Source organism: Atractosteus spatula, chromosome 6 (genome assembly GCF_055471065.1).
Source record: "Atractosteus spatula isolate fAtrSpa1 chromosome 6, fAtrSpa1.hap1, whole genome shotgun sequence".
Taxonomy (NCBI): domain Eukaryota; kingdom Metazoa; phylum Chordata; class Actinopteri; order Semionotiformes; family Lepisosteidae; genus Atractosteus; species Atractosteus spatula.
This window is the reverse complement of record NC_142711.1, coordinates 20,266,583-20,289,390: the sequence shown is the minus strand read 5'-3', so window position 1 is coordinate 20,289,390 and position 22,808 is coordinate 20,266,583. Positions and strand designations below refer to the sequence as shown.

At 36.4% G+C, this 22,808-nt stretch overlaps 1 protein-coding gene across 1 annotated transcript in view; it reads right to left on the bottom strand.

Annotated features, from left to right (window-relative positions):
- Window positions 1-22,808, bottom strand: part of myo3a (myosin IIIA) — a 103,804-nt gene that overhangs the window by 34,512 nt on the left and 46,484 nt on the right. Inside the window, exons 7-17 of the mRNA XM_088918461.1 lie at window positions 22,051-22,196; window positions 15,783-15,848; window positions 13,987-14,142; window positions 11,822-11,866; window positions 10,128-10,227; window positions 6,792-6,908; window positions 6,425-6,529; window positions 6,229-6,312; window positions 5,746-5,948; window positions 2,335-2,433; window positions 2,102-2,216 (exon numbers count right to left, since the gene is read on the bottom strand). Coding sequence (XP_088774587.1) covers window positions 2,102-2,216; window positions 2,335-2,433; window positions 5,746-5,948; window positions 6,229-6,312; window positions 6,425-6,529; window positions 6,792-6,908; window positions 10,128-10,227; window positions 11,822-11,866; window positions 13,987-14,142; window positions 15,783-15,848; window positions 22,051-22,196 — 1,236 coding nt within the window. The remainder of the gene's footprint in view (window positions 1-2,101; window positions 2,217-2,334; window positions 2,434-5,745; window positions 5,949-6,228; window positions 6,313-6,424; window positions 6,530-6,791; window positions 6,909-10,127; window positions 10,228-11,821; window positions 11,867-13,986; window positions 14,143-15,782; window positions 15,849-22,050; window positions 22,197-22,808) is intronic.

Below are 22,808 nucleotides of genomic sequence, written 5' to 3'. Positions count from 1 at the left end.
ATCCCTCCAAGACAAAAAAAATCACAATGTTTTGTTAGATGTGGACAATGATCAGCTAAATTTCTAGATTTTTACACACATGGTAAATTTCCCTGAATTCTGGGAATATTTTCAGCACTTCGGTTGTTGTTTCTTAAGCTCCACATATTGTTATTACAATATTATTAAGTTACCCTTTATTCTCACAGCTGTCAACCTGCTTAATTTGGACATAATTAAGACACAATCTTTTTTGCTTTATATATTTTTTCATTGTGCATGTATCTTATGCATCTCACACACTAATGACCCAATTTCTTAATTTGTTTCTTTCTAAACAGTTAATATATCTTAAACTTCTATTGTCTTTTTCTGATTTTAAGCATGCAGGTTAATGGATTCACATTGTGTTAAATGTATTTTGTATTGTGTTATGTCTTTTATCTGCTTGCAAAGCTAATTGCCCATCTGGGACAATAAAGGAAGTAAGTATTGGATCAGATATTACTGTTAAACAGTGCAAGGATTTAAACTTGTGCTCAGCACTTCAGTGACATCCATCATACAGCTAGACATACAGTAGATAGTGTTGGGGGAATCAAAACAGCTCATTTTAAATACATATCAGACTATGACTGCCACTTGGGCTGACTACCCTTCCTTACAAAATTAAAATATCTTCCCTCAACTGTAGTAATTGAGAATGGCACGTTATCTGTGATATCTGCCTTCTCATGCTCTTTCATAGCATATGGATTATCGTAGTGTGCTTCACATTAAGTAATAGCAAAATGCAGTGCACAATGTGTTTGTTATTTTTATTAATCGTGACAGCAACTGTATATGTAAAATACAAAGCAAACAATGACATTATATTATGTAAAAAAATAATTAATTAGAAGAGGACCAGACAAAATTATTATAGGTACCAGACACAGATTGTCTAATTAGGGAGCATTTCTGTGTCTGGTATTTTATTACACTAATTACAGAGCCTTGTCCTGCCTTGCGAAATGAAATCTACATAGATATTCATGCATCATCTCCTTGCCTGCAGCCACAAGAGTGCTGCTGGAGAAGTTCAGGACCTTTATCTTCTCTTGTTAGATAAACTTCCATCTCGGTAATATCTCAGCTTCTAACCTTTGACTGGGTGTATGAAGAATTTAGAGGCACGCGTGGCAGATCGAAGCTTATTTTACAACTATACAGCAGCAGCAGAGTTAAAAGCTTTCTAAAACAGACTTTATAAAGCCACTGCAGCACTGCAGAGAGGGGAGGTTGTCACAGTTAACATGAGGCAGATGCAGTAATCCTTCAATTTCAAATGCTTTCATTAAAAAAAAATATGCCAGGATAATAATAACAAGCAAGAAACGATTAGCTCACTGTTGGGATTGTGATTATATGATAAATGTTAATGACATACAGAACCCACAAGCAATTTGCTATTTTAAGCTTCTCGGTAAGCTGCGTTGAACTGTTTTATGCTAATTGTACATGTTTTTTCTACATGATGATGTCAAAAAGGACTACTCATACAGTATATACTCTTTTGAAATAAGCAGTCTAAGCAAACAAGATTAACACTGTGACTAATAAAACCTTAATAGCGGTTGCCTGTGGACTTCTCTGAAAGAGCACAGCGTTTAATTTATTTATTTCTTGCATGAAGTAAATGAGCTCTTCTATATTTTTAAAAAGAGTGATAAACACAATGTACAAAAACACCTTTAAGTAAATGATGGGGAAGTCATGAAATACTAGTGAAGAATTAAATATTGTACGGTATACATTTTGAAACTACAATTCAAATTAAACCAGTAAGTCATTGTTTTGCATTTGTTTCTCAAATCTGCCAGGAAAAGGGTTTTCTAGAATTGCCTGACATTTTAATAGTTTTAAGAACAGAAGATAAGTAATGTACAGGTATCTAAAAAGATAAAAATATACATTTTGAGTAATACCACTGGATATTACTAAAATTAATCAAATATATCCAAAGAACTTCATAAAGAATAAGCTGAATCAGCCGAGACATCTGTTGCTAGACATTCTACATGCTTTTGACAAACCACAAGGCCATGTGGTAATTAATTTTATTTACAATATTTGAACATACCTCGAGTGTAAATCCTATGACTTTGAAGCACTGTTCAACTGAATCAAATTGCTCCTTATAAAATGCATTGTTCAAAATGTCAGGTACTAACTTAATGTGCTCACTTTCAAGGTACCTGAAAATATATAAAGAATGATACAGAAAGAATTACTACAGTTATTATTAAGAATAAAAGAGGAAGAAAGAAATAAAACTTTAATGTTCCTGCAAAAATATGCTTTTCTCATTCTTACTTTGGAGTTTTGCTGTCAGAAAGCTTGTAATGTGCTAGCTTCTTCCTTTCAGCCAGACCAGCATACAAATAATAAAAAATATGGAAGTTCTTCTCTCCTCTGTGAAGACAATAGGACATCTTTAGTTACTTTTAGACATTTGTAGTTTAATTATAAATTTCAGAAAGTGACAGGTAACAGTTTCACACAGCTTACATTACAACAAATTTCAAAACCATTTCCTCCTCATATTGGTAGTTAACAGCAGCATTTAAAAACTAACACACTGCTTTGAAGTTTTCAATAATTAGATGCAAAATTATTTTGTATTTTCCTGTGGAAAGCTGTTTCACAGAGATTCACCAGAGATGCCCATGGAATACATTTCTACTGTCTCTTTGGACTAATCTTTTCAACAGTTGGAAAAATACTTGACACTCCCTTAATTATCACAAACATAGTATGCTTAGAAAATGTCATTTAATACATATTTTGTTTTTCCTTTTGGCATATGTACTTTTTTTCAAACAAATAAAACACTCAAACATGATCAATCTTCTAAAGTCTGAACACAGCCTGTTTTAATCTAAAAGCACAACTTATGGTCTTTACAGCTGACAGCCCTGCATTTTAGTCATCTGAACTTGCCTGCTTTTCCTAGGATTTCACAGCTGTAGCAATACTGTACATGTACAAGGGAGCAATGGGAATTTAGATAATTATTGCTAAATAAATACTGGATGACATATTACTGTATGTTTAAATAAATGCCAATTATAAAAGACTAAACACGAACAGTTCAGGATTTTGTACTTTATGAACAACTTACAAAAACCAATGTTAAAGTTATGATAAATTCCTTTTCAACATTTCATTTATTAATGGTACTTTTAGAAAATGGATGGTTCATTTGAACATAAAACTATTTTTTAAGGTTACTTTATAAACAGTAGAATTTTTATTTTAATAAGATGGATTCAAGCCTGTATTTTTAACTTTGCTCATTTAAAAAAATATTCTGGTAAATTTACAACCAACATGGTTATAATGGAAAATAGTGTTTTTTCTTCTTGTAACATTTCAATACCTTCTGCAATATGCTTGTTTTATATGTTGAGAACTACCACATCAACAAAGTAGGACACTTTCTTATGTTAATCAACTTTCATTATACAGTAGTTGAGTTTTCTGCACTGAACAATTTTTAAAATAGATAACTACTTACAGTACATCTAGTAAACCAGATAATACTGGTTTTCTTAAATCAACTGGAAGCAATGAAGATACACTGTCCCTGATAAACTGGTCCCTTTTATTCTCCAATACCAAGGCTGAAACATTAAAAATACAATTGTGGGATTTTTTTCCACAGAAAAAAGGAGTGCCCCATTAATGTTAATCAAGGATTAGAATTAAGTCCTGAAACTCTCAACATACAGTAAATCTTTTAGTAGATTTTTATTTGTCTAAATAAAACCTAGTTTTCACAAATAATAGGCTTGTAAGCTCAACCTCTTTCTAAAAATGAAGTTTTGCATAACTGTGATTACTTGGGTGATGACACATTTCTGTGGGTATGAGCAATAAAGGAGGGATTAAAATTTTATTTTCAATATGTAAATCCCCTTTCAGAACAACTTGCGATACCAAAACATTTTTTTTGCAAAAAAAAAAACATGGACTCCGAAAAAACAAGGAATTCTTCATCTTGTAGTTGAATAAAGAGCATGCAAAAATACATAAAAATCGATATAAACAAAAAGGTAATTAAGACGTGAAAAAAAAGTGAACCTCTAACATGGAAATAAGAAATATCTCTATTTTGTAAACACATCCTATTTTAGATCTGAAATTAACTTAACTCAATGACCTATCTACTCTTTAAGAATTACAGTATAATTCGACTACAGTACATTGCTACTAGTAATACATTTCTACTAGATTAAAGCTAAAGTGTATGACAAACAAAAGAGCTGCTATCAAGTACTGGGATTGTAATATGCTATTAATGTATAGTACTGTATATCACTATCTGTATCATAAATATTTTATACATTTCTCTCAACATTTTGATTAAGGTTTTTTGCAAATTCTACAAATAATGGAACCATCTTTCTTATGGCCCATTTCCCCCATAGCAAACATTGAGTTTCCCATTCTGAAGTCTCACTTGCCAGAAGTCAGGAATGATGAACTTTCATCAAGTACAAAATTGAGATCAAACCCACAGGCCTTGCCTATAGCTATATGGAGAGGAGATGGATTCACTTGTGAAAGATCTGAGTGTGACAGTAAATGTCTGTACCTTCAAAAATAAAAACAAATAGTTGCTCACACTGAAAACCTGCTTAAAGGGAAACAATTCAGCAAATGTTGAAAATAAAGAAGAAGGCAGAGAGATTGATTTTAGCTGTCTAGGGGAAAATGAAAGGATCAAGCGCTTCTTCAGTTTTTATTATAACAGGAAATCTTACAGCAATATCTGAGCTGCTGTATTGTCTAAGACTGAAGTATTAACATTCAAAACATTCATTAACATTTAAAATGTAATAGTAAAAACCATAGAGTAAGACTTCCATCTCTTATTGGAAAGCTTCTCATACTGGTGAGGGATGCAGCAAAGAGGAGCTTTTCTGGAAGTACGATGAGTTTAGCTCTGCCTGCTCCTGCTGGGACTCTATCCCATCACTTGCAGCTCTGGGCTCATACAGCTCGTACAGCTCTGCCTTCTCTTGTCGGGACTCTATCCCTGTCACTTGCAGCTCTGGGCTCATACAGCTCATACAGCTCATACAGCTCATACAGCTCATACAGCTCATACAGCTCATACAGCTCTGCCTGCTCCTGTCGGGATTCTATCCCATCACTTGCAGCTCTGGGCTCATATAGCTCGTATAGCTCTGCCTTCTCCTGCTGGGACTCTATCCCTGTCACTTGCAGCTCTGGGCTCGTACAGCTCATACAGCTCTGCTTGCTCCCCTCCTCAGGCAGCAGACAACTCCGCCACTCCAGGCTGTCTGGATACCGGAGTGGGATGAAGTCACTTCTGTAGCTCACTCAATGCACTGAGCGGTTACAGAAGCATGCTGTAGGATGCCATGTGGGATGGGGAGCATCTGGTCTTCTCCGGAGGGGTTGGCAGTGCCTTGCAGGGCCGTGGAGAAGGGGACAGTTTAGAATAGCCAATCCAACCTAGGGTTAGGGTTAGGGTTAGCGTTAGGGTTAGGGTATCTTTAGGAGCTGGGGCAGAAACCAGAGCCGCTGATGAAAACCCACACAAACACAGGCACAACCTCCAAGCTCCACACACGCAGACACCCATGAGTCGAACTGAACCCAGGGTTCTGCAGCCACGAGGAAGCCACGCTAACCGCTAAACCACATCGCTGCAGTAGGACAAGATATACAGTACACACTGTACTAAAGACTCACAGAGCTTGGTGGATGACTCTGGATTTCTCCAGAAGATATTCAGAGATCTGGGCTCCAACCACAGTCCCACTGCACGTGAACTTCATTTCCAGGTATTTGCCAAACCTGCTGGAGTTGTCGTTTATTACAGTGCAAGCATTTCCAAAGGCTTCCACTAGATTATTCACTAAGAGGATCTTTTCTTGAAGTGTTCTGTTGTTGGCCTATGAAGAAAAAAAATTTTGGAGAAATAAAAAGCAAAACTGAGTAAACCATACCTAGTTCTAGTTTCAACAGACTGAGATATTCTATTGGGTCACTGTTGCCTGGTGCACATTTTCTCCAATATTTATAGGTCAGAGTGCACATGTACAGGAAAAAGCTGGTTTAATTAGCGTTTGGCTTCAAATAATTTAAAACAATACAATGCTTTTGTCCTGGAAAATCTAAGAGGGTCGAAATGTTTTTTTTGACATGGCTTGGTCTACCCTATCAGAGCTGTACCTTCCCCAGGACTGTGAGCTGCTGAACAAGGAGATGAGCACTCTCTGTCTTGCCAGCACCACTCTCCCCACTGATAACAATGCACTGAAAGAGAAGGACCAAAACAAAAATCCCAAGTCACTGTTGTTGTTTTGTTTTTCATTTTAAACCACTGTATGTAGGAGTCCAGTTTATTGTTGATGGATATAATTTCTACCTGATCTGCACTGTAGGACACCATGGACTGGTAAGCTATGTCAGCAACTGCAAATATGTGCGGAGGATTTGCTGTGCGTTTGGCCCCAATGTAGATCTTAGAGCACTGTAACAAGAGAAGGTGAACAATTCATAATGAAGTCACACACGATACAAACCAAAGTTAAACCAAGTTCTGTCTTCCCCAAAACTAAAATACTGATGCTGCGTAAAAGTAAAACAGAACAAATTGAGTGTAAGTGGAGTTAAACCTCTCAGCAGTTTTTTAGCGAGATGGTTCATTGAGTGATTAAGTCAAAGCTAATGAGATGCAGCATCCTTTGAAAAAAGAGGGCTTAATAAATGGCTGTGGAGAACTTAAAACAAACCTGAGGGGTGTAGATATCCATCTTCTGAAAAGGATTGACTGCGATAAGGATATCTCCCACGTAGGTATAGATCTGGCTCTTGGAATAACGTTTCTGCAGCTGCTCTGCAACAGTGTTCTGATAAGAAACAAAAGTCATTTGAGCTTTTTAGTTGAATTTAAATTCCAAGCTGTATGTGCCTTTCCTTCATGTGTCTTCTTTATATATTTAAAAGAGTGTTGTTGATTTCACAATACCCAATACATCTTTTTATGTGTCAAAATATGTCACACAGACTAGTTTAATAAAACACTGCTACTTCATGTACCACAGCTGTGATTTACTCTTTTGTAGTGATTGTCAGAATGTGCATTATGTAAGGAAATAACTATAATCCAAAAAAATGATCCTTAAAAACAAATGCTGTGACTTCATCAGAAATGGTCAGGGTCATCTTTAAGAGCAGATAGGAGGTTTTCTTAACAGACTTATTAAAGAAAACTGTCAGCAGACAAGATGAACAAAAGACTACACAATTTTAAGTGATAAAAAATGAAAGTTGATGAATGTAAAAAGTTGAGTGTGTCAAGAAGAGATAAACATTTATTGAAATTTCTTGTTCGTTAATTAGAAATGTATTGTTTAGGCTCCATCGTAACATATATTGACTGAAAAGCACAATCAATCTATTTTTTAACATCTTGGGTAACACAATTTTTTAAGGCACAGTGCTAGCCGTAGTTCGTTGTTAATATAGGTTTAGGGCAGAAAAATGCAAAACTTCTTTCAAAAAGCCAGACACTCCAGGCCACTGCGGAATCCATTTATAATCTGTGCAGAACACACCTACAGTAACAATGAAAATAACGTCTGAAGCAATGAATAAAAGCTAACAATAAAAAAATACTGCAAAACGCTGACACTGATGCCACACTCAACACAGCATGGAAATTATAAAGTATCCTATCTTTTTCTGGTTTCTGTTAGATGCCTGCTGTTAATGTACTTGCCCCTGTCTGATGTTTGATATAAAAGAGGCTGTGTGAGGCAGGCTTAGCGTAGTTCCCATCATTCCAAGGGCATGGAATCCTTAATGAGAACATTTTTAAATAATAATCCAACTCATGTGTTGATAGTGCCATAATGAAGGATGAGAAAACATTTGAGAGTTACAGATGATTCATGAGTTTCAATATTTCTATCGCAGTAAGATTGATTGTATATTCAAGTCAGTCAGGTTGTTTGTTTTTATTTATTCAGCACGTCACTTGTCAGCTGATGAATGCTTGCTAAAAATATATCAGCCCACAATATCTTTTGAAAATAGTCTTTATTGTGACAATTTTATACCAAAGAGCTGACTATAAGTATGACTATAATAAAAATTACATAGGATATATACTGTAACATAGGCATATTGTAGGACTGAAACTACAATATTTCTAGCAGTTTGATTAAAGTAATTGCAAATTCTACAAACAATGGAACCATCTTTCTTACAGTCCATTTCCCCTATAGCAAACATTGAGTTTCTAATTCTGAATTCTCACTTGCCAGAATTCAAGAGTGATGAACTATGATCAAATACAGGTAAGTAATTGCGATCGAACCCACATGCCTTGCCGATAGCTATATGGAAGATAAGATTTATTGGCCATATACAATTTCTTGCACTAGGAATGTGTCTTTTCGCATACTCCAGCTTGCTCTCCATGAGACACACAAACAGGGAGAGAAGCTGGGGGTCAGAGTGCAGGGTCAGCTATTTACACGGCACCCCTGGAGCAGCTGGGGTTAAGGGGCCCAGCGGAGTAGGATTCCTCTGCCAGCCGCAGGATTTGAACCGGCAACCTTCCAGCCACAGGCACAGATCCTTAGCTATAGTGCCCCCGCTCCGCCTGGAAAGGGGCTGGATTCACTTATTAAAGTTCAGAGTGTGACATTTTGAAAATGGGGAAAGTAACAGGGGTAATGGATTAAGAGGAGACTGTTATGATGACATTGCTCTCCAGACATTCAAGAGTATGCAGTGTTCATTGGCACAGTGCATTGGTGCTGGCCTGCACAGTGTGGACTGGGCACTCAGAGATATGCATGAAACTGTGGCTCAAATCCAGGGCCACCCATATACAGTACAGGCTGTTTACATGCGTTTCAGATATTGTATCGATCCAGAATATTAAAAAATTATATCTTTTCAAATTACTGTAGTACAATAAACCAACAGCACATCTTATCATCTCACAGGGAGTGTAAAGAATAGAATTAGCACAAAGTTGTCATTGATCATGTTATTTCTGAGAGGGTGAGACAGTCGAATAGTAGTGAAATAGTTCTCTGTATTGTGTACGGCTATGTTTCTAAAGGGTCGGGCAGAGGAAAAGAAGGGATTCAGTGGCTGGGGTACGAGAAAGAATCCATTCATTAGTGCAGGCTACTAAAAGATCCTAAGAGCCAAGATCCTTTTTCTACATTCGACCATTTGGTCAATTGAGTTACAATTTAATTTGTTAATCTAGTTCGTTAATAGGCCCCTAAATTCGTTAACAATAGTGATGGCGAGGAGAAAGTCAACACAAGCGTTCCAGTGAGTCGTCTGTAACCAGAGTGTCGTGGCTCTTGAAGGAGACACCAAAGCTTCAGAGTTTACAAGAACAGAACACAAATTCCACATGAGTGGAGGCCCTTTAGACAGAATTAGCTAGTAGCGAATTCATCTCAGGATTTCAGACATTTCTTGAAAGAAGTCAGAGTATGAAGCTTTGTCAACGTAGACATCTCCCATTATGACTGTTTCACAAGTTGGGGAATGTTCATAAGTAGGGAAACTTTCAGGAATATCAACAAGTTAACGAGGTCAACTGAAAATCTAAATGCAGTTTTGCTTTTCTATGAACAGAATACTTGACGTAGATAAAAAGACTTTGTAAAGTGCACAATAATATTGCTTTGGGTGACAATCAAAGCTCTTCTCAGTGTTGTTGTAAAAGCAGCACTTTGGTGGTGATAAAAAATGATAGAAACATAAGAAAGATTTAAAAATCTGTTACCACTTATTAATGCCTCTAGAGTTCTGATACTCTGAATACAATGCTGAATATGTATACATTAACAGATATGACTAAAGTCGCTTTGTATAAAACATCTAGCAAAATAAAATAAAACAGCCAAGGCAAGACTTATTGATAGAAAATTATGATGTTACTGATTTTAATTTTTAATTAATCTCTTTGCACTGTGCAGGCCACATCATTAGCCTACAATCTGCATGTTTAAAAAGCAGATTTCCTGCATACGGTATGTATGCTATACATGGTTAACTAGCACAATTTGAAACACTACACTTAAATTACTTACTTCATCGAGCACTTCTAAAGTGGCCAGGTCATCCACATTGTCCAGGTTGGAACTTTGGGACTTCATGTAGCTGCCTTTTTTGGTATGAATTCGCTCATGCCTAGAGAGAAAAATAAATCACTCAACATTATAATGTTTTTAAGAATCCACTTCATACTTTTATGCACGCCCTATTAGCTCTTGCACACGCAGTCAGATCATGAAAATGACTTGCTCAAATTAAAATCGAACTTTATCTTGCTATTTATAATGTTCCTCTTTCCTGGCCTTTGTTCTGTAGGCTCTCCCATTAAAGGAAAAAAACATTAAAAAGAGCTCCTAAGATGAATGTGGTGGGATAATTACAAAGTAGCTTAACACTTTTGAAATCAATGAAGCATTGTATTGTTTGTGTTAGATGAAGGTCCTTTGCAATAAGTTACTGAAAAGTTCCAGAGGATGCAAAAAAAACCCCAAACAATTACAGCTTTAACAAAACTACTGTAGTGGAGGGGAAACGATTTCGTCAAGAAAGCATTTTTCTCTTTAGGTTAGATTGGGAAACTGCATTATTGTGGAGCTGAATAAGTAGAGGCTAATTCTCTAACACTCTTTTTTCTGTTCTTCTCACACTCCACTAAGCCTCATTTCCCTGCTATCTCCCTCACTTCACCACACATCTGAAAAAAGGATCCAAAACATTGCTTTGCTTTAGCCACTTATTTTCCATCTTAGAATTCATCTCTGCTGGTTCCATTCTAATTTTTCTTTCGTGACTTGGGAGTCATGCAGTGGGAAATTACTGCCCAAGATCTTACTTGTGACCTGATCTGTTCTAGCAACCTGAATAAAAAAAAACAGGGTTTTGGGTGTTGTTTCCTCTCTTTTCCAACTCGTTACTGGAGAAGACTTGCACAGCACTTTGTGTTACTTGCACAGCTTATACACACTTCCGAATTGTGTACGCTGGCGATGGCTGTACTGTCCAGGAGATTTTGTTTTGGTGATTTGCTCCTATTACATTCTGATAACATTTCGTATCAACAGCTGAAATGTAACATACAACTTTACTATTACATTCCCTTCATTTATTTGAGTCACCCCTTTAATTTATTATGACTGGGCTGGTACAGTATTGCTTACAAATGAATCTGAAGTCTTGGGTAAAACGAGAACAAATCCAGACTTTTACACAGACACAGAAAAGCATTTTCTACTATTTTATTCCATTTAAAAAAAGTAAAGAACAAAATGGAAATAAAGCGGTTTGCACTGGATTCACCTACAGACCCCTCTAACAATTAAAAAAAAAACCCTAAGTTATATACAGTACTTGTATTCACCTTACTTTTGCTGTCAAAAATCCATACACAAGAAGATTTTACTTGCGGTGCATGTCAGAGTAGTTCATACCTATCGTCGGCTTCTTTAGTTCACACTGAAAGTGACTTCTTCTTTGTTTTTAGATTTACAGGTTGTGGGGAGCGGCTACAGTTCAATGAATGGTGAAATAATAAATGTAAATATCATTTTTGGTGCAAATGTGAGTTGAATACAAACACCTAAAAGCTGGTTATAACTAGATTATAAGGAATTATGCCTAACAGCCACTGTTACTATTAAGACTAAAGTCTATGCAAGAAGGAAGCAGTCATCTGAAACTAATAAGGGCCCCGGGCTTATTAAACAACATCAGGATAAACATATAAACATACCTTTCATTACTGTCTGTGAATCTCTCTGAGTGTTTTCCTTGTTCTCTGTGCACAGAAAATGAAGGATTTTTTCCTTTCTTTTTACTAATGACGAGATACATGGGTTTCCTATCACATTCAGGATATCACATCATATGCATACTGCCTGTTTAGCTACCTATGACATAATAATAATTAGATAGCACATGTTCACTTTCAGTTATGCATGATATCCCTATACTGTATATCCTATCCTACCCATGAAGCAGAAGTAGGACTACACCCTGGACCAAATACCAGTTCACTGCAGTGGTGTGCACATACTGTATAGGCAGAAGCAGACAGCTGCAATTCTGAGACAACTAAACCGACCAGCCTGCCTTTAGAAAGTGGGAAAGCATCTCAAGCACCTAGGGACAACCTTGAAAACACCACAAAAAGCCTACAATGGAACCCAGGACCAAAAAGCTATGAGGAAATAGCAAAACAGTCAAAACGGTGTTGCCCTGATATTTATGCAAATATTTTTGATGTATTTATTTATTGTGGGCTTAGCAAAGAATGTTTTTTGTTATGTAATTGGAATAGTCACAGCTATATTTGAACTACGTGTAAGTAGAAAAATTCAACTTTGCATCTGCTCTTGACTGATGGTCAGCCATTCTAAAAAAAACATTTTATTGTTCATCCATTTTAGAGTTTCTTGCTGGAAAAATCACAATCTATTGCAAATTTGTCTACTGGATTTTCAAGGCTACATCTAGCCCTTAAAAAAGGTGATTACATCATTTTTTTGCACTGTGCCATTTCATTTAGCCTTTCTAAGTAAAATACTGCTTTAATGTGTGAAGAGAGCATGTAAAAAATGACACTGTAAAAATAACCTACAAACGTGCCCATTGTGAATGTCCATAAATTGTATTTCTGAGCATGTGTGTTAATGAGCAAGAAAACGTATCATTCATTTGACACACGCAGTGGACACACCCAGGCAAGAAGAGATGTTTTAGTCCACTATAACATAAGACAGGTTAGAAAAAAGTAGCTTATTTATAGCTATATAAATAAGTATATATATTTATTTCTTGAAAGAAGCCAGAGTATCGACTTCAGCAACATATCTGGACAGTTTGTTCCATATTCTCACAACCCATATTCTCACAACCCTTTGCATAAACATTTTGCCTGTCTGGGCTCATCAGAATTTAAATTTTAATAGTTATTATACTGTGCTACACTAAGCTGAATAAACTGAAATTTAAATAAAATAGTTGCATGCGTGAAAACAAAAATGCCCTTGTTTTATTAAATTACTTTTTCAAAACAGTAAATAGATTTTCCTTTACGTTTCCATAAAAGACAAACTGAATACTGAAAAACAGTCAAAAACACATATGAAGAAAAATATCTGGACAGGCAGTGAACTGGGAGCTAAAATTAATTTATAATTTAGGAATTAGGAAATAAGGAATAACTGAAGTCAGATGTGATACAGAACATGTATTTACAGTATAAATATCAAGGACTAGACCACATATACCTACATTTTAATTGAAAATATGCATGTTTCAGAATATACATGCTTAATACATGCTTCTTTCTTAATAACATCGTAAACTAAGAAACATTTTTCAAACGTTAGCAAGTACAGTTGCAGGCATAAGTATTGTCATTCTGTAATTACAGAACATCTCAGCAGCCTCTTGCTTGCACTGTATGAGTGTTCAGTGACACTATTTTAATAAAGCTTTACAGTAGAGCATATAGCAAATGCATTAATTACCCCTGCATGTGCTGACATTTATGTCCAAAATGGCACCCAAGGTCAGCGGCTATCTGTTATGTGTTATCAGCACACAATCTTAAAAAATATCTTTCTTACACTTCAATATTTAAAAAACAATAAATTATAGATCAATATAAATAATCAATTAATTAATAAAATAAGTCTCTGTGGCACAGTTTGATCGTGTTTAGACATAATGCTGCTTCAGTAAAAGTAGAATATTTTGTATCACCACTCAAAAATCCAATAAACCTATTTCTGCAGTACGTACTGTACTCGTTGAGGTATTTGTTTGATACATATTCAGGTCAGTCAGCAAGGCTGTTTTCCGATTCAAAACCAGCCTGTTGTTCTGATAGTAAGGGTTGCTGCACTAGTCAAATGGAGTACCGTACTGTACCTCGTCTTCTCGATGACTCCCATTTGCTGATGGAGGTCAATGAGCTCCATCAGCTGCATTTGTAGGATCTTCTCTTTCCCCCCAATCTGCTTGATAAAGGCATGCTGAAGAAGATCAGGAACATGGGGTCGCTGCTCAAAGTCTTTAATCAGGCACCTTTTTGAACAGAAGAGCACGGACATGAGAAATTGTAAACATCACCAACTGAAACGCTCACGGTACATATCACACTCTTCTTTAGAGCGAGGCCAATGTTGTCGCTGTACTCTGAACTTGCCGTTTTATTTTTTAAAATGATACCGTACATAATGGCTCAGCAAAGTGTAGGGAAAGATAATCAATCACATACAGTGTATATTTAGGTTTGATACAACAATTCACTCTCTGGACATACTGTATAGCAAATTATGGATCGACAATCATATGTCCGAGGAATGAAAATGCATAAGTATTCTATGGTGAAATAGAAAGGAACAAAAATGACTCTTTAGTACTTCATTCTAAAGACATGCAATTTCTAGAGACACACCAAATTTTAATGTGGCACAGTGGCATGTGGGCTAGTGCTGCAGACTCTCCAGTTTTGGGGCCTGGATCGGATTCTGGGATGCCTTGTGTGGAATTTGCCAGTTCTCCCCGTGGCTGTGTGAGTCGCTGCCAGGCACTTACTGTAGGTAACCTTCCACAGTTCAAACAAATGCCAATTGGCGTTTCTAAACTGTCCCCTGCACACTATGTGTGTGCAACCTGTGATGGTTTGGTTTTTGAAAACAGGTCAGTGTGCAGAGCAGCGTGGAGCAGTGATTAGGGGATCTGCACTCCTAACTGGACGGTTGTGAACTCAAATCCAAGTTGAGACACTGCCATTGTACCCTTGAGCATGGTACTTCATCCAAATTGCACTGGCCAAATAAACGAATGAAAATAAATAGATATCAAATGATACTGGTTACACTGTCATTTACTTTATCTTAAATGCTGAAAACACAATTTTCTTTGTCCTTCATTCTGTATCTATGCTATTATTAAGTAAAATACTGCTATTGAATTGTAATTTGGGAGGTACCTCAGAAACATCAGAGGGTTACTACAGGGATCGGTATAAGACTGCTGTTGTCCTTATAAGTGACTTAGTCTCAAGTAGAGCCTATTGCTCCTGAAATGTGCAGATGATTGAGAAGTATTGGAGTTATACTGTACATACTTGTGAAAAGGCTCAAACAATACAAGAGGATTTACACAATATTCGAATCTGGACAAACACTGGAAAAAAAAATCAACAATGACATAAGGTAAGAAACACGCAGGACTGACAACAGGAAGTGGTTTTCATGGACAATTATTATGTTTTAAATAAGCTAAGAAATAAGCTTATTGACTCCATGGGATCAAAAATATCGATAGAAAGAACTCCTGAATAGCTGTTTCTTAAATTCTTATTTGTGGTTAGCACAAATTAGCAATCAATGCTGCATTTAATTACTTGATTTGAGACAAGTAGTATTCACTGACTGTGAATTATTTTAATTCTTCAAAACCTGATGTTTATAATCATTTCTGGTGTTTATGTTATCCCTTCAGGATGTGCTTGCATCCTGGTGCCAATTTATCACTTTTACCAATGAAGATGAATGATTCTTGCAAGAAAAATAAAGAGCATAGAATTATTTAACAATTTCACCATTAAGGTAAATGTGTGAAGCTGTGTTGGTCACACAAAAGTTACACAAACAAAAGACCAGAAAAGACCATTTTCATAATTATACCTCTTAATTTCTACAGTCAAAGGCACTCACTTGCATATAAAGTCATTAAAATCCGCAGACCACAGCTCTGGCTGATGAAGGGTTGGAGGTGGATTTCTGTGAAGATCAATTCATAGATTAGTTTGAACAGTATCTACACGAAGAAATCACAATGTGTAAGGTGCTTAAGAAAAACTTAGATCAATTCTTTCACAGCTAAAAGGCTTGAGATAAAACTGTGCTGTGTTTTACTCTGCTGCCCTTCTAATTATTCAGAGTGCGAGAAAAATCAGTATGTTGAGAGAAAAACAAGTTTAGCTTAATGTCCTGTGCATTGCTTACTCAGCTTCTAAAGTTATGAACACACCATAAGCTATTAATCTGCAGCCACGCAGACTTTCAGGTTATCAGTATTAAGAAAACATGTAACAAATGTTTTTTTGTGGAAATTAGTTCCCCAAAAAGTAATTCAACTTTTTTGAGCAAACAAAAATTACAAGACAAAACCCTCTAAGGAACAATATTATTCCTATTGTTTGATTGAATTATTTAAGAAAGATCCTGTTTCATCTTCAGATCACCAAGTACCACAGAATGGTGAAAATAATTGTGTCTGTGTGTTTTTTCTGTCTGCTAAGAGTAGTTAATTATGTTAATGGAATGCATCTCTTAGATATCATCACATTTAAGACTACAGTATATAATGTAGATACATACAAGTATTTGAAATTACTAAATGGAATTTGTTTTTCACATTTGGTTCAGAACCTGACTTGTCTGCAGGTCCCTAAAAAGTAACTAAACCTAAAATAAAATAAAAAAAAAACTTCAAATGGTGGTACTTTTCCTAAACAGAATAAAGTGCACTATCTACAGTATGCTCAGTCATTAATAACAACCTTTAAAAGTTTTAGGTAGATTAAAACATTTCTGACCGAGTTTATTGCACATTTCCCATGCATTCATTTTTAAAATTCATGACGTTTTGTCTTTTTGTTGAACATCATTACTGGCTGAAGGATGTTTAAAATCAACGTTTATGGTATTCTATCAGAAAAGAAAGGAACTGGAATAGTTCAGGATACAAAACAAGAAAGCAACAGCAATATTTGCCCAAACTTTCAAGATTCACATCTCCATGCTTACCAGGTTAAAAGAATTTGAAGTGATTTTATCATATTTATCTGCACCTCTTTGCAAAAAATGCAACAGATATTGTATACATACCTGAGATTTAATTCCCCAACATAATCATTTAAGAAAAATGTATAAAATAATCAGAAATTACTTCCTAGTAAATGCAAAAAAGTTCTAGGAGATACAGTAGTAGGTGAATTTTTTTTTTAATGATTGTGTCTAAAGTAACATCTGACCAGCTTTCTATACTTGTGATATAAACACTAACCACGTCAGACTAGCACATCAGTAAGCACGTACTGTAAATGTAATACCTTGCATTACCCAAAGAAGTGATCAAAACTGCTTTTCTCTTTACTAACACAACAAAATAAAGATAAAATAACCTTTGTCTTCCAACACACCCTTTTATTTTCTCATATAGAAGATCTTGTACTGTTGTTTGTATATTTCATTTTCTATGGTTTTATAATGAGATTGAGGGAGAGCACAATATCACTCTTCGTGTTGACTTTAACTTTGCAAATAAGGGCAGGCTGTTCATCAGTTTGGCCTGTCGAGTTCGCCGGACACTTCAGAAGCCAGTAAATCTAAAATCTAAAATTTCCTCCATCCATCCATCTTGTGCTGGAGCGCAGAATTTGGGCCTCAACCACCAAGCTGGGAAGATGTTCCAGACACCATCTGCTCTTTGTATAAAGACGTTTCCTGTTCTCTGTCCTAAATGGGTCCCCATGTCCTTGTTTCACTACTGAGTCAAAAATAGCCCACTGATGTGGTTCCATTTATACCCCTTAGCACTTATAAATTTAGACCAAATCTCTTCCCAATCCCCTTTGTTGTAGACCGAATAGATTAACGACCTTTAACCAGTGTGTTTAATCCACCCCAGACCAGGACTCACGGTAAAGCTTTATTTTTAGGAATCACCATGCAAGCCATGTGTTACTTTTTCAGAGGTGGTGTATCAGTTCTTAAATGATGGACAGCACCCTTATAAAGGTTAGCTGGGTACGTGTTACATTTCTTTCTTAATGTATACAATCCAAGTTGCCCGCTTAGATCACAGAATGCAGGTCGTCTTCATATTCCACGCATTAATAAAAAAACAGTTGGCGGTAAAGCCATTAGTTACAGGGCCCCTAGCTTACGGCACAGTCTCCCACCCCATATTCGGGATGCCGAGCCAAGCTCAGTATTCAAATCCAGACTGAAAACCTATTATTTCAGCCTAGCCTACTAACACCTTACATCATAGCCTGCTGCAACCATGGCTGCTGGTGCTGCTGTCCCTGCCATTGTGTGTCTCTGTGTTGGCCCACCAGGTAGATACATCTGTTCTGACCAAACTATCCTATTCTCCTCCCCACATGTCCGGATGGCACCCGGGCTGGGTACCATCTGAGTTGGATGCAGCATCACTGCCATGGATCCAGGAGAGACATCGTGGATATAGCTATCGTTTAGGAGGGATTTACTGGTCTACAGAGATCTGCATGGAGTACTGACACACAGAAGACATGATGGATGGATTAATACCTTTATTCATTTTTTTCCTTTTTTTTTAATTGTTTAATGTTAGCATGCCCAAAGGGGTTGGGCAGCCAGTTGACCTTGGACCCCTAGAGGGTTTTTTTCTCCTTACTAAGGAGTCCTTGGTTTCTTTCCTCCGTTGTCTTCTGGTCTTTTCTGTTCTGTATTCACAACATGTGTGGTCACTTGCTTTGTTAAGCGCCTTTGGGCAACCTTGTTGTGAAAGGCGCTTTATAAAAATAAATTGAATTGAACTGCTGTGTTTCAAGAAGTAAAGACTCAAAGAATGTCAGAGCTGAAGTAATTAAACAGACCAGATCAGTACTAGGGTACAAAATAATACTTAAGTCTCTGAATATTTCTGTAAACACAGATTACTCAATCCTCTCAAATAAAGCGCACTAACTATCAGTTAGTTTAGTGTATAAAATATATATCTAATAGTATATAGTACATTGCAAGACATTTTACTTTGATAAACATTTTGCCTGTTTTCCAAGCCACTTTTTTGAGAATGGCAAAAATCCTACTGAAACAGGATGCTGGTTTCCTTTATCGGAATAAATTTTAATTTCTATAATTATATAGGGGATTCACAATCATTTTTTCAGTACTGTAGCTCTGATCCAACTCAACAACAACTGCAAAAAACACACACACAATTTGGATTCAAACAAGAAATGGTGATTCTAAATTGTATATATACAGGCACCTGTCTGCAAAAGTATAGCCTGATATTTGAGTCATTGGATACAGATAGTGTACAATTACCCAACACATTGTGAATCTCCTGAAGGGCCTTTTATGCAAGTGGTCAATTAAAAGGTATCATAGTGTTTAAATAAGACAGAGTAATGCGAAAGTAAAAAGGGCAATGACTTCATAGTTCTTCCATGGCTTTACCAATCACTGGTCATCAATCTTATACCTTATGAATGATATCTGCACAATCCCCACTTAGCCCATAACCTGTGAATCATACAGTGTTTCTATGTTAATACAGGTACATTAAGCCACAGTTTTGACCAGTTCTCAGGGTTTGGCTGACACACTGCTTGAAGTGGTTGTTGATTTCATCAGCTTAATACGGTTAGTAGGCTGCTTGCTTCGTTGCAAATTTATCATCTTGCCTTACAAGTCAAGATTATATTTACATTATAGCATGTATGGGCATGTATGAAGAGGAAAATTGTACTCTAAGTGTAATTAGGGTTAGGGTTACAAAAACACAATACTGTGAGCTCTATTAATATTATGGTCCTGATGGAAATGCTATTATTTAGAGAGTGTGAGATCCAGATTGACTGTACTCCAGGTTAAAAATTTAACTTCACAGTAATTGTCCTCTTTTTGTCTGGGCTCAGACCTTACTTCATGTCCAAAGGGCTCTAAACCTTTAATTTCCCTTTGTTGTACAGTACAACTGAGTTGATTATTCAAAATATGATTGCACAAGACCTAATATGCCAACTTAGAATGATTTGGACATGAGAAAGTTTTAGGGGAGAGATAAGGTTAGATCAAACAATGTAACATTGATGATTCATTCTGGGCCACATTTATAGAAAGACTGGTGTTTTTATTTAACCAAGATGTGTGTCTCATGGAGAGCAAGCTGGGGTATGCGAAAAGACAAATTCCTAATGCAAGAAGTTGTATATGGCTAATAAAGTGATCTTTTCTTTGTACAGTGTTTAAAACCACTGCAAATATATCACTTTTTCTTTGCCTTGGGGGTGCAGCACACAACACAAAAGAACAGTTGTGCTCCATTGTGCTCCTTTTTTCTAGACAGTAGCCTTTAGAATATTCAAATGCAGAATCTATTCCACCTTGGTTATTTCCTACAGGCATAGCTCAATGTTCTTATTGCACATAATATGCACACCTATTCAAAAATCACAGCTTTTACAAGCCTGGTATTGTTGGTGTGGAATCATTCCAACTGATACTTCCTCTAGCTTATATTGTTCGTGTTCTGAAAACAGGCATCCATATGAACAACATGTTATGGTAAGGATACCTTTAAAGCCCCGTGCTGTCTATTCAGGTCAAATCTCTTTTTATCTTCTGGAGTACTTTCAAAACGTTAAAACAACAGATTAATTCACTGACTAACAAACACAGAAGGGACTATGCTAGGACTCCTTGTACCAATAAAAATAAACGAGAAGAGCAATTCAAACAAGTGTTTACAAGGCTTATTGTAGGGGAGTTGTGAATGCTGTATGCAACCTGATGAGTCCTCTTAACTGAAGCCCCCAAGCAGCACTGTAGAACAGCAACAATGGCTTGTGACCCAATTAGAAAGAAATGGCTCAGGCTTCAAACACTCATAATTGATACTGTTGTGCTGTACAGAATCCAAATATGAATGGATAATGCATTTAGCTTCTGAAACAGATGTATTTTTATGGAGATGGCTCAGAATAATAAGAGATGGAACAGTTATCTAACAGATTCTGTATAAACACTAAGCTGTACTAAGACAAACAAAACCATTAAGAGCCAGAATGTTTTCTGTTGTCAGAAAATGGGAGCACATTTCTAAGTGGTACTGTAGGGATTTTCAGTTATGAATGTTTTGCTATATTTATATTTATATATTTATATATTTATATGCTATATTTTAAAGAAATGTTAATACAAATATTTCTTAATATGGATTTCTCTAGTATCAGGAAAATAGGAAAGTCTTTACCAAAAAGTCAACAGCAAAGGCTGTACGGATATCTTGGTTCTATTTAAAAAATATTTAAACAAGGCAGCACATAGGACAATAAGGGTAAGTTAATGTCCGTGCCTTATTTATTAGACATTTCTTACCATTCTTTTAATCTTCTTACAATCTTTTATGAAATAAATAAGAAAATAGAAATACAAATGTTTTTTGACTTTGCATAGAATGTTTCTGATAATGAAAAAAGTTTGCAAAAGTTTAAACTGCTATATTTTAACTACATGAGATTCACACATCATCAATTAGTGGCTTAACAGCTCACTAATTCTTTTTAAAGACCATTGCAACAGTTTAGTTGGAATAGGAGATGTATATTTCAATTGCCTTCAATCGTGCCTGCAATAGTGAATTTTCTTTTCCTTCACACACATTTATACATGCAGCATGTCAGAGATAATTATACAGCATGTCAGAATAATAGGAAAGGTATTTACTTTTAAATACTTAAAGCTCTTCAGCGATTGTAGCGTACTGTTGTCTTTTCAAATTTGAACTGCACTGGAGACAAATTTAAGGAAACAGAAAATAATTTCAGAAATCCCAAAAATAGCGTTTACATTTTGTTGAAAGCTGAAACAGTTAAATTACCGGTGGCCAGGTGCAGCATTCCAGACCTGTGCAGTGTGCTGTGTTAGAGTACAAGTCACAACTACAGTACAAGTAGAAAGTATCACAAATTGGGTGTGACTTTAAAGACTTTAAAGACTTTAAAACAAGAAAGAAGAAAGGAATCGACTCATCTCGTGTTTTTTTTTCCCCCTTGGGATGCTGGCTGGGGGTTTCAGCAGCAGAATGAGTCAGGGAAAAAGAAAAGCTCAGCAGCTTCCACAGCAGTTCCCCTTATCGGAAAGAATTTAAGTCGTTTATTGAAGTATGCAAAATACTCTTCGATAACTTGATTCACATTACCTTGGTATTTTAAAGAGAGCTCTCATAGGGTGAAGGTCAGCAAGCGGGGGGTCCCCGTCTCCCAGCTCGATTGCCGTGATGCCAAGGGACCACACATCACAGCGAGCATCATATGTCGAGTCTAACTGCTGCTCACATGCAATTACCTGGAGAGAAGGCAGAAGAGAGAGACTCCTTAATAAGCCCTGCCAGCATCATTCCACTGGTCTGAACTCCCTGAAGGGGTGTGCTGCCAACAGGCTTGTTTGAGCCGGCTGAAGGACTGTTCCAACAAGGCTCAGAAGACAGCTGTCTGCTGAAGTTAAGGTGAAAGAGAGGGCGGGCCTCTCTTTAACCTTTACTTTTTAAGAGGTGCAACACTGGCAACAATGGAACTGCACATTCAGGACAAAACAAATGATGGAAAGCTATGCGTTTTCAGCGACGTGTAAAGCCTCACAATGATTCTTCAACAACACCCAAAACCAGATCGCTAGATGGGTAATCTAACCCCATGCTCATTGTGGCACTGTCATCTGCTTTGTCACTACATTACAAAATTCACTTGTCATTCTCACAGAATGCTCCAAAATCAAAGACTAAAATCATGATTTGTTAAAGGACAAGGTCAAAGTAGTCCTATGTGGTTGGATCTCTTGCAAGACCGCATTTGACATTCTGAGTCTTTAAGTCCTGTGCATTGTGTTTCAATCACAGGTAATTACTGTATCACTAAACCACTACTTATAATACAATATATACTTTGTATAAAAACGATG